General features: G+C 62.3%; 1 protein-coding gene across 1 annotated transcript in view; it reads right to left on the reverse strand.

Moving 5' to 3' along the window:
- The window catches only part of EPHB1 (EPH receptor B1), a 58,580-nt gene that overhangs the window by 23,202 nt on the left and 22,776 nt on the right, over nt 1-12,602 (reverse strand). The window contains exon 3 of the mRNA XM_054166175.1: nt 10,194-10,875. Within this exon, the coding sequence (XP_054022150.1) occupies nt 10,194-10,875 (682 nt within the window). The remainder of the gene's footprint in view (nt 1-10,193; nt 10,876-12,602) is intronic.

Here is a 12,602-nt window from a genome sequence, read left to right on the forward strand (position 1 = left end):
GGCAGGATCCCTCTCTCCAGCCCTGGCAATGGGCACTGGCAGCACAGGCTGGGGCTGCCCTTGGCCTCCTGTGCTGCCAGTGCCCATTGCTGGCTCCTGCCCAGCTTCTCCCCCACCAGCACCCCCAGGTCCTCTGCAGAGCTGCTCCCAATCTCACCACCCCCACCCATACATCCCTGCCAGCTGCAAGCACGTGGCTCTTAATTGTTATTATTACCAATTAGCTTTTCTCTCCTGTAATTACAGACACTCTGCCTGCCCTGAGCCTCCTGCAGCTTCAGGGGGGGCTGTGATGCCTTCTCCTTCCTGCAGCCCTCCCCTCTTCTGTTGCCCAGGAGTCCTCTCTTTCTGGGGGCACTTGAACCACGAGCCTCACACCGAACAAAGCCAAATCCATTCACCACAGAAGGGCTGGGAGGGACCTCTGGAGAGCAGCCAGTCCACCCCCCTGCTGGAGGAGGATGAGCCAGAGCCAATCACACAGAACACATCCAGGGGGGCTGGGAAGGCTCCAGAGCAGGAGACTGCACAGCCTCTCTGGGCAGCCTGCTCCAGGGCTCCAGCACCCTCACACCAAATGACTTTCTCCTCCTGTTCCAGTGAAACCTGCTGGGTTCTGCTTTGTGCCTGCTGCCTCCCCTCCTGCCACTGCCACCTCTGGCAAGAGCCCAGCCCCATCCTCCTGACCAGCATTGATGTCAGGAGGACATTGATCAACCAGTGTTGATCAGCACTGATCAGATCCCCTCTGGGGCTGCTCTGCCCCAGGCTAACCACCCCCAGCTCTCAGCCTCTCCTCACATCAGAGCTGCTCCTCAGCAGCTCAGTGGCTCTGTGCTGGACTCTCTCCAGCAGATCTTTGCCCTTCCTGAGCTGGGGAGCCCAGAGCTGGGCACAGCTCTGCAGGTGAGGCCTCAGCAGGGCAGGGCAGAGAACATCTTTCAACCACACTCTTGCTGCACCCCAGGATGCCCTTGGCACACTGCTGGCTCATGGGCAGCCTGCTGTCTACAAGGACTCCCAGGCCCTTTTCCCCAGAGCTGCTCTCCAGCAGCTCAGACCCTACCTGTCCTGCTCCCCCAGCTGTTGTTCTCCCCCAGGGGCAGGACTCTACACGTGCCCTGGCTGGACTTCAGTGTTTCTGCCAGGTCATGCTGGGTGGCAGCAGAGCCTGACAGAGACCACAGAGCATGAGATCCACCCTCCTGCTGGGCAACCCCAGCAACCCCAGGCTGCAAGGCTCAGGCAGAGCTCCAGCCCTGGGGGCACCAGTCAGTGCCTCTGCCCACCAAGGGCAAGCTCAGCCTTGGCCTGGACTTCAGGGCTGCTGCAGGAAGGCTTCCCAGAGCCAGCCAGGTCCGGGGCTGCTGCAGGAAGGCTTCCCAGAGCCAGCCAGGTCCGGGGCTGCTGCAGGAAGGCTTCCCAGAGCCAGCCAGGTCCAGAGCTGCTGCAGGAAGGCTTCCCAGAGCCAGCCAGGTCCAGGGCTGCTGCAGGAAGGCTTCCCAGAGCCAGCCAGGTCCAGAGCTGCTGCAGGAAGGCTTCCCAGAGCCAGCCAGGTCCAGGGCTGCTGCAGGAAGGCTTCCCAGAGCCAGCCAGGTCCAGAGCTGCTGCAGGAAGGCTTCCCAGAGCCAGCCAGGTCCGGGGCTGCTGCAGGAAGGCTTCCCAGAGCCAGCCAGGTCCGGGGCTGCTGCAGGAAGGCTTCCCAGAGCCAGCCAGGTCCGGAGCTGCTGCAGGAAGGCTTCCCAGAGCCAGCCAGGTCCGGAGCTGCTGCAGGAAGGCTTCCCAGAGCCAGCCAGGTCCAGAGCTGCTGCAGGAAGGCTTCCCAGAGCCAGCCAGGTCCAGAGCTGCTGCAGGAAGGCTTCCCAGAGCCAGCCAGGTCCGGAGCTGCTGCAGGGCTGTGGTGAGCAGGGGACAAGGCTTGGCCTCGGCTCTCCCTTCCACCAGGGCTGCCTTGAGAGCTGCATCACCCCAGGCTGCAGCAGGAGGAATTGATTGTTGATTAGGTGGGCAGGGGAAGATTAATGATGTGCTTAACGATCTGTTTCCACATGTTTAAGCACCAGGGGTGTGTTTGTAAATGATGAGGCATAAAACCCGGCAGTGATGCTCGATGGCTTTGCCGCTCGCTGGGGCTGAGTGCTCAGCACTCAACCACCCAAAAGCTGCCTCTGGACTACCTGAGCACAGGGGACACAGCACAGCTGGAGGCACAGCACAGCTGGAGGCACGGGTTTGCAGCAGGACCCCTTTCCCAGGGTGACACAGATGTGTAAGGGTGAGAGGGAGCACCTTTAGGGGGCTGCTAAAACTCAGCAGTAAGAGGCCACTGCCAGAGGTCTGGGGACCTGAGGGGGGATGTCAGGGGTGGCAACCAGCCTGCAGTGCCCCACAGGGCTGGAGCAGGCTGCCCAGAGGTGGTGGAGTCTCCTTCTCTGGAGACCTTCCAGCCCCACCTGGATGTGTTCTGGGTGCCCTGCCCTGGGTGCCCTGCTCTGGCAGGGGCTTGGACTGGATGACCTTCAGAGGTCCCTTCCAACCCCTGCCCTGCTGGGACTGCAGGCCAGAGCTGTCCCTCTTACCCCCAGAAGGCTTGGGGTGCTGATGCTGTGCTGATGGGGGACATCCTGCTGCCCAAGACAAGCCATCATCACCAGACAGACACCAGACACCCCACAGACAGCTGTGAGCCTGGTGGGTGTCCAAGCACTCCACTCTCCAGGCTAAATCCTCTTGGTTAGCACCAGCTTGCACTGTGGAACTGCCCTCTCAGGGAAGCTTTAGTCAAAGGAGAGAGAGAAAAGGAGAAGGAGAGGAGAGAAGGAGTTTGAGGACACCACAGCCTGCAAACAAAGGAGGAACTGCAGCCCACTGCCAAAGGATTCGAGGCCATTCCCCCTCCCTTCCCCTCCCTTTTCTGCAATCAATTCTATCATTAAGAAGGCAGCCTGGCTCCTAAACCCAAACTGCCTGCAGGAGGCTCAGCACCTCTCCATGAAACCCCCCAGAAGAGGGAGGAGGCCCTTGCTGGAAGCCCCTTGCACGTGTTGCAGACACCTTGGAGTGAAATGGATTTAGCTTTAAGCACACCCAGGGGGAAAAAGAACAACAAGGGGAAAACAAAACAAACCAAACCCCAAACCAAACCAGCCAAGAGCAGCTCTTCAGGTTTTCAGCCTCCAGATGGCTTCTCCCCCGTTAGAGGAAGGCAGCTCTCCCCTCCCCGCCCTGCAGGCAGGCAGAAGCCCTGCGAGCTGCTCTCCATGCAGGCAGACCAGCAGGCTGCATGCTGCGGGAAGCCGACGGCCGGAGGCTGCGGCCGGCGCCCGCGGGGGGAAGGCTGCGGCCAGCGCCCAGGGCCCAGGGGAAGGCTGCGGCCGGCGCCCGCGGGGGGAAGGCTGCGGCCGGCGCCCGCGGGGGGAAGGCTGCGGCCGGCGCCCGCGGGGGGAAGGCTGCGGCCGGCGCCCGCGGGGGGAAGGCTGCGGCCGGCGCCCGCGGGGGGAAGGCTGCGGCCGGCGCCCGCGGGGGGAAGGCTGCGGCCGGCGCCCGCGGGGGGAAGGCTGCGGCCGGCGCCCGCGGGGGGAAGGCTGCGGCCGGCGCCCGCGGGGGGAAGGCTGCGGCCGGCGCCCGCGGGGGGAAGGCTGCGGCCGGCGCCCGCGGGGGGAAGGCTGCGGCCGGCGCCCGCAGGCAGCTCTGGGAGGGCTGCACCGTCCGGAGGGACAGACACAGCCCCGGGGCTGCAGGGCCCCAGCACCACCATGGCCTGCAAAACGCTCCGGGGGTGCAATCCCCTGGGTGTGTTGGGGACACCGAGGATGCAGGCTGCAGTCTGGGGGCAAAAGCAGCAGGATCAGGCAGGCACACAGCACTGCCCAGCCCCTGCCATGCCTCTGTGACCCTGCCCAGCCCCTGCCATGCCTCTGTGACCCTGCCCAGCCCCTGCCATGCCTCTCTGACCCTGCCCAGCCCCTGCCATGCTGCCTGGCCAAAGATGGATGGATCCTGCCAGGGCTCCTCAGCCCTCCCCCAAACCTCACTGAAGAGCATGAATGATCCCTGCACTCCTGCTCTCAGCCATCTCTGACACACAGGGATGACAAATGGCCTCCTCCAGCAGCCTGGCAGCTACCAGGCAGGACACCTCTCCACTTGGCACCATCCAGCTGCCCAACAACCCCAGCTCCAGACACAGGGCTTGGCAGGGGGCAGAAGATTCACCTCTCAGGAATCTCTGCTCACTGCTTTGCTTTTTTCCTCACCCTGGGGGGCTCCATCCTTCCTCTGCACCTACTCACAGTGCCCCAGGTCCTGGCTGGTGAGTCCAACCCATGCCAAGCTCCCTGCCAGCCAGGGGAAAGCAGGACAAGGGGCAGCAGCCTGGATGAAGCAATGAAGTCCAACCAGGAGAAGTGCAGAGTCCTGCCCCTGGGGAGGAACAACCTCTGCAGCAGTGCAGCCTGGGGCTGGCCTGCTGGAAAACCTCAAGTGCAGGGATGGATGTGGCACCACCAGTGGCCAAGAGGATGCCCATGAGCCACCAATGCACCCTCGTGGCCAAGAAGGCCAAGGGCATGGTGGGGTGCAGCAAGAAGAGTGTGGCCAGGTCGAGGGAGGTTCTCCTCCCCATTTACTCTGTCCTGCTGAGGCCTCACCTGCAGTACTGCATCCAGCTGGGGGCTCCCCAGCACAGGAAGGACAAAGAGCTGCTGGAGAGAGTCCAGCACAGAGCCACTGAGCTGCTGAGGGGCCTGGAGCAGCTCTGATCCGAGGAGAGGCTGAGAGCTGGGGGTGGTTAGCGTAGGGCAGAGCAGCCCCAGAGGGGATCTGATCAGTGCTGATCAACACTGGTTGATCAATGTCCTCCTGACATCAATGCTGGTCAGGAGGATGGGGCTGGGCTCTTGCCAGAGGTGGCAGTGGCAGGAGGGGAGGCAGCAGCCACAAAGCAGAACCCAGCAGGTTTCACTGGAACAGGAGGAGAAAGTCGTTTGGTGTGAGGGTGCCGGAGCCCTGGAGCAGGCTGCCCAGAGAGGCTGTGCAGTCTCCTGCCCTGCAGCCTTTCCAACCCCACCTGGACGCTGCACTCCTGTGCAACCTGAGCTGGGTGCCCTGCTCTGGCAGGGCTTGGACTGGCTGCTCTCCAGAGGTCCCTTCCAGCCCCTGCCAGGCTGTGATCAGTAGCCAGCTGCAGTTAAAAAGACACCTCCCAGCGTTGAGAAACTGATCAGCCCCCAGCTGGGGTCCAGCCCAACCTGTCTGTAATCCCTCTGGCTGGGAGAGCTGCTGGGAGAGCTGCTGCCTGCTGAAGAGCTGCCCCGGAGCTGCCCAGCCCTGGAGCTGGGCGAGAGCCTCCTGCCCTGGCAAGCAGAGCGCAGCCGGCTGGCACCGCTGCCAGGGGAGAGCAAACAACACAGAGCCCGAGGCAGCCAACAAACACCCCCAAAGCACAGCACAAAAGGGCCAAAGGTCCAGAGAGGCTTCCACTCGCCCTGGGCTGAGTCAGAGGCTCGGCCAGGTGCTGGCTGCTCGCAGCCAGGGAGGGAACAATGGAGCTGCCGGACGCGGCCGGAGCCGGCGCTTCCTCGCGGCTCCCCATTGTGCAGAGAACAATCCCTGCTCCGGCCAGAGAGCAAAGGGCCTCTGACACGATGGCTCCGAGCTGAGGGCTGGGTCCCCCAGGCTGATGTAAGTGGGAGAGGTTAGAAATGCTCCCAGAACGACACCGGCGGGGCAGGGGCTGGAAGGGACCGCTGGAGATCATCCAGTCCAAGCCCCTGCCAGAGCAGGAGCACCTGGAGTAGATCACACAGGATCCTGCAGGCTGGAAAAGGCCTTCAAGGTCCTCCAGTCCAACAGTAACCCAACTGCCACGGCCCCTAAACTGCATCCTGCACACCTCCAGGATGGGGACTCCACCACCTCCCTGGGCAGCCTGTGCCAGTCCCTGACTGCTCTCTCGTGGAGCTGTGCCCACAGCAGCCCCTGCAAGGTCAGATGGAGCTCTGCACTCTGGCAGCTCCCCCAAACAAATGAGGTTTTCCCAAGCATTTCAGTACTGTAAAAGCCTTCCTGGCTGGGCCATTAAGCAGCCAAGGCTTTGGAAGCAGATTTATGCCCCTGTTTGTAAACAGGCTCATGAAAAGACCCTTGGGGAAGGAAAAGTATTAGAAAAAACATCAAGGAGGGCATTTTTCTTCCTCTTTTAAGACTGGAATCAATAGGAGACTCAAAAGTTCCCATTATGGGGAGGGGAAACACATAAATGGTCCAGGGTACAAGATGAGGAGTGGGGAAAAAGTGGCAGACAGAACAATAAAGGCAAACAACAGAGCTCTGGGGCCAGCCCCCAGCCCCTCCGAGGCCACAGAGGTCTGGCTGGAGCAGCCCAGCCCCCACTTCTGCCTTGCCCAGGGAATTTCCCAGGTCAGTCCTGAAGCTGAGCCAGGGGAGGCTGAGGTTGGAGAGGAGGAAGAATGTCCTTGCTGCCAGAGTGGTCAGGGCCTGGCCCAGGCTGCCCAGGGAGGTGGTAGAGTCCCCATGCCTGGAGGTGACCAAGAAACCTGTGGCCGTGGCAGCTGGGGACAGGGTTTGGTGGCCACGGTGGTGCTGGGTTGGAGGTTGACCTTAGATGACCTTGGACCCTTAATGGCTTCTTGCACCCAAACACTTCTGTGATTCCTCCTCTGGAGGGGTTCGGGTGCCAGGGATGAGCCAAAGGCAGAGCAGAGCTCTGGGGCCAGAGGCACAGAGCCACGGCTGCAGGGCTGGGGACAGAGAAGGGGCCAAAGCCACCACAGGAACACTCTGTCTAATAAAGCCTAATTAGGACACCCATTAAAAGCCATCACACTCATTAAACCAACACTTAACAAGGTTTTCCTGGACATGCTCCTTGCTGAATTGTTACAGAGGGTAATGGATGCCTGCACTAAGGAATCACTGCAGGAAGGCAGAATGAAAGCCACACTTCTGCTCCTCTCCTTTCTCTCTGTTTTGGAGGATCTCTGGTTGGAAAAGCTGCTCCCTGGCAGCACCATGCTGGTAAAACTGGGCTGCCTGTTCCACCCAGTGGTGGAAGCTGGGAGACTGCTGCCAGGCAAAGGCAAAGGCCCTGCAAACAAAGGGCAGCAACCCACCACCCCTCCAGCACCACCACCCCAAGGGCTGGGGAGCCAGAAAGAGAACCTGGAGATGGGAGAGAGAGGAGAGCTGGGGGAGCTGGGAGGGGAGCTGGGGGGGGAGCTGGGGGGGGGGGAGCTGGGGGGGGGGGGAGCTGGGGGGGGGGGGGGAGCTGGGGGGGGGGGGGGGGGGGGGGGGGGGGGAGCTCCTGCCTTCCAGAGCAGCCCAGCTGGGGAGAGCAGCTTGGGCTGATGCAGGATGGGAGAAGGAGACAGGAACCTGCTCACAGGATCACAGAAGCCTTTGGGGTGCAAGAGCCCTTTCAGCTCATCCACTCCAACCATTCCCTACCTCTGCCAAGGCTGGGGCTCAGCCATGGCCTCAGCACCACAGCTCTGCCTCTGGGAGCACCTCCAGGGGTGGGCACTCAGCCACCCCCCTGGGCAGCCTGGGCCAGGCTTGGAGAGCCCTCTCAGTCAAGAAGGTTCTTCTGATGCCCAACCTAAACCTGTCCTGGGGCATTCTGAGGCCCTTTCCTCTCCTCTATCCCTGGCTCCCAGTGAGAGGAGAGAGCTTCACAGGCTGCATCAGCTTGGAAGGGACCCTCCAAGGTCCAGCCCCCTGCAGCAGGGACACCTCCAGCTAGAGCAGGCTGCCCAGGGCCACATCCAGTCTGAGCTTAAACATCTGCAGGGATGGGGCCTCCACCACCTCCCTGGGCAGCCTGTGCCAGTCTGTGCCACCCACGGAGCTCTGGCAAAGGCTGGGCACAGCCTGGGGCACGGCTCAGCAGCAGCAGGGCACCCGGACAGGGGTGAGGTGGGGGTCAGCCGCCTTGTGGCAAGCCAGGGATGCCCAGGAGCTGAGGCAGCAGGCTGTGCACGGCAGGCAGGGCAGCCCAGCTCTGTGCTTACTTTGTGCCGTGCTGCTGGTGGCTTTCTGCTGTTGTTTCCCTGCTAGCTCAGCTCTGCAGCTCCTGGCAGCAAGCAGGGAGGTTCATTATCCAGAGCCACAGCAACGGGGAGGCTCCTGCCCACCCCAGGCCAAGAGTTCTGCCGGGAGGGGGAAATGGAAAGCCAGCCCAGCCCAGGAAGCAGCGGGGCTGCTCTCTCACCCCTCCCCTCCCTGGGTTGAGAAACACAAAGTGAAAACCCAGCACAAAGCTGACTTCCATCATTAGGCTTCACACACCAGCAGAGAAAGGGTTTAATGATCTCCCTGGAGGAGAGCAAGCAAAATCCACCCACCCTGCTCCTCCAAGGTCCCCAGGCATTTCCTCCCCCTCCCAGCCAGCCCTGCTCCTGCTTCTCCTCCCCCCCCCCCAGGGGGCTGCTGCACTGCACCTTGACCAGGCATGGAAACCACAAAGCAAGGCTGAGGGATGGGGCAGGGCAAGACAAATGGGTTTAATATCCCCCTGAATGGAGCCCAGGCTACCACAGCACGTGAATTATTCATGGTGCATTCAGCAGCAGCCTCAGCCCACGCTGACCCACGGCTCCGGCGGGCACCAGGTGCCAAAGGGCACCGCGGCGGCAGTGCCACGGGGCCTGTGGGCAGCACCACTGCCCTGCATCAGGGAGACCTGCAGCACCAAGCCCCAGCCACAGCAACATGGCAGAGACTCTCACACAGCAGACTCAGAATCATTAAGGCTGGAAAAGACCTCCAAGAGCACCAAGTCCAACCCTGTGCCAGGCACTTGGGTCACAACCACCCCATCAGCACTGCAAAGCTGCCCAGAAGAAAAGGACCTGGGGGAGCTGGGTGACAGCAGCTGAACATGAGCCAGGGGGTGCCCAGGTGGGCAAGAAGGGCAGCAGCAGCCTGGCCTGCAGCAGCAGTGGTGTGGGCAGCAGGAGCAGGGCAGGGATTGTGCCCCCGGGCTGGGCCACAGCTCAAGCCCTGGGTTCTGTGAACCTCCTACCCAACACCCCCATGACCCTCAGTGCCAGACAGGTCCTTCCCTCCCACCCCCAGTCTCAGCCTTGTGGTGGCAACATGCCCCTGACCCCAAACCACACCAACCTCCTTCAGGGCAGGTGAAGGCTGTGCCATGCCCGCGCCGTCGGCGGGCAGCCAGGCACCGCTGCTCCCAGCCGGCCTCAGAGAAGCCCTCGGCAGCCCCCAGCCTTGCTGGCAGCACAGAACTGCTCCAGCCTGACCCCCCCCTGCCAGGCACAGCCCCAGCCCGGGGGTGGGAGGGCTGGGAGCGGGCTGGGAGCTCAACCACTGCGCTCTATTTCCGTCCCCAGGCGCAGCAGCGAAGCCATTTTCTCCGCCTGGAAATACCAAAGGGAGCTCTGTGCTCTCCTAGCTCTATTTTCCTCTCTCCTTGGTGACAATTCCCCCAGGCTTGTTAAGTGGCTCAGATCAGCCTGATGAAGGCTTTGAGCAGATGTCAGGAGCACGTTGCCTCCCAGGAGCCTCCTGGCAGCATCCCTGCGAGGTGAAGCCAGCAGGTGAGTGAGGCACAGGCACACAGCCCCTCCGAGGAGGCAGAAGTCAAAGAGAGAACCAGGAAAGCGCTGAACCTCACAACCTGCAGCCTCCTGCTCCCTGACCCCTGGCAAGGGCAGCGTCCTGCAGAAGAGAAGGCTCCAGGCAGACCTCAGAGCAGCTTCCAGCAGCTGAAGGGCTCCGGGAGAGCTGGGGAGGGACTCTGGACAAGGGCTGGGAGTGCCAGGCTGAGGAACAATGGCTTTGAGCTGGGAGAGGAGAGACTGAGAGTGGAGAGGAGGAAGAAATTCTTTGCAGTGAGGCTGGGGAGAGCCTGGCACAGGCTGCCCAGGGAGGCTGTGGCTGCCTCCTCCCGGAGGTGTTGAGGGCCAGGCTGGATGAGGCCCTGGGCAGCCTGTGCTGGTGGGAGGGGTCCCTGCCCGTGGCAGGGGGCTGGGACTAGAGCATCCTTAAGGTCCCTTCCAGCCCAACCCACTGTGACTCGCTGGATCCCTGCCCACCCCCGAGGAGAAGCCACTTGCGGGCAGGCGGAGGGCAGGGAGCAGACCTGCCCCGGGCGGCAGCGCCGGGAGCCGCTCCGGGGGCAGAGGTTCGGCCCCGCGGCGCTCCGGGCTCACCTCTGCAGGCCACGTTGTTCTCGGGCTCGTAGCCGGGCCGGCAGGTGCAGCGCCCGATGGGCACCATCCACTCGCCGTCGCCGTTGCAGTAGAGCTTGATGGGCACGTCCACCTCCTCGGCGTGCGCGATGCAGGTGCCGCGCGCCGTCACCAGCGAGGTGCTCTCGGCGCCCGTCATGGTCTCCGGGAAGATGGCAAAGTTCTGCACCACGCTGGGGCACTTCTTGAAGAAGACCCTGACGGAGAGCAGCGACATGCAGGCCCCGTAGTCCTGGAAGGCCAGGTAGAAGCCGCTGCGGGTCAGGGGCCCGAAGCTCCGCACCTCCGTGTTCACCTTCATCAGCCTGCCCCCGAAGTCCACCTGGGAGAAGCTCTCGTCAGCGGCGATGGTGTCCACCTTCAGGTAGGGAGCCTCGGTCCAGAAGGCGGCCTGCTTGGTGGCCACGACGGCGTCGGTCTCGTAGTAGTAGAGGTTGAAGGTCTCCTTGCAGGAGCCGGGCACGTTGGGCAGGCTGCTGCAGTCGCGCACGGTGAAGCGCAGCTCGGCGTAGACGCGGTGGGCGCCGCGCCGCCCGATGAAGGTGGTCAGCAGCCAGTTGTTCTGGTTGGGCTCGAAGACGTTGCACACCTGGTAGGTGCGGATGGTGTTCAGGTTCTCGTCGTAGCCGCTGACCTCTTCCCACTGCGGGCGGCAGGCAGGAGAGGCACAGAGACGACACAGAATCAGCCAGGTCGGAGGAGACCTCCGGGATCACCCAGACCAACCGACCACCCAACCCCAACCACCACCCGGACCGCGGCACCCAGTGCCTCAGCCAGGCCCTTCTTAAACACCTCCAGGGATGCTGCCATCCCCCCTCCCCTGGGCAATCTGGGAAGAGCTGCTTTCTAAGACCAAGCCTAAACCTCCCCTGGCGCAGCTTGAGGCTGTGTCCTTTTGTTCTGGTGCCTGGGAGAAGACACCAGTCCCCACCTGGCTGCAACCTCCCTTCAGGGAGTTGGAGAGAGCAAGAAGGTCTCCCCTGAGCCTCCTCTTCTCCAGGCTAAGCAACCCCAGCTCCCTCAGCCTCTCCTCACAGGGCTGTGCCCCAGACCCCTCCCCAGCCTCCTTGCCCTTCTCTGGACACCTTCCAGCAGCTCAACATCTTTCTTGAAGGAGAATCCCAGAGCTGCAGGGGGGCCCAGGAACGTGGTCATGGATGCATGATGTGAGGCACAGGCAGAAGGAACACCCAGGCCAAGGCCAGAGGAAACCATCAGCCTGCTGCCCCTGCATGCCTCTCACCATCACTCCCAGATGAGGCTCAAACAGCTTGCCACAGAAGCACAGAATGCTGGGGGTTAGAAGAGACCTCTGGAGGCCATCCAGTCCAACCCCCCTGCCAAGGCAAGGTCACCCAGAGAACGTGTCCAAGTGAGATGGAGACTTCACCACCTCTCTGGGCAGCCTGCTCCAGGGCTCTGCCACCCTTCAACCAAAGCAGTTCCTCCTCATGCTCAGACGAGCTTCTGAAGTTCAGGTTTGTACCCACTGCCCCTTGTCCTGTCCCTGGGCACCACTGATCAAAGCCTGGTCCCAGCCTCCTGACATCCACCCTTGAAGTATTGATCAGCACTGATGAGTTCCCCCTCTGGCTGCTCTCCTCCAGACTAAACCCCCAATTCTCTCAGGCCCTCCCCCTCAGAGACATTCCAACCCCCTCAGCATCTTTGTAGCCACTGTCCACGTCCCTGCCAGAGATGCCCAACAGCCCTGGCCCCGGGGCAGACACAGATGCTCTGCATCCACCCAGAGCAGCCCAGCAGGAGCAAGGGGACTGCACAGTGGAGGTCACACTCTTCCACACATGCCCCAGCCCACCTCTGCAGCTCTGGGCCTGGGAGTTTAAAGTGTTTTGTGGAAGACCTCAGAGGTGCTCCTGCAAAGGAGAAGACTCAGCAGTAGCTGTCAGAGGGGGAGGCTTGGCTGTGCAGAGAGGAGGGATGCAGGGATGTGTGCTGCAGAGCCTCTGTGCCCCGGGACAGGAGCTCCTCAGCTGCCTTGTGTGAGCTACCAGAGGCAGCAGCTGCAGGCAGCTCTTTATGCCTCATCTCCACCATCTGCCTGTGACCCTCCTGCATTTTGCCAGCCCTTTACCTGGGCCCAGGCTTCTCCCAAAGCAGTTCAGTGGCCAGGTCCCAGGTCTGAAGGGCCTCTGGCATACCTGCAGAGGACTTTGTGCCCACTGCCTGTCTGGTTCAGCTTTGGTGGCAGCGTGGCCAAGCCAGTCACACTCTAACACAGACACAAGCTGGCATCCTTTCCCCGTCAGTGCCACATCCTGGAGGCCCCAGGACAGCCCTTGCTGCTGTGCCCATCCTTGCCCACCCAGCTGCCTGTCCCACCCTGCTGTCCATCCATCAGCTGGC

This window comes from Dryobates pubescens, chromosome 13, assembly GCF_014839835.1.
Source record: "Dryobates pubescens isolate bDryPub1 chromosome 13, bDryPub1.pri, whole genome shotgun sequence".
NCBI classification, from domain to species: Eukaryota; Metazoa; Chordata; class Aves; order Piciformes; family Picidae; genus Dryobates; species Dryobates pubescens.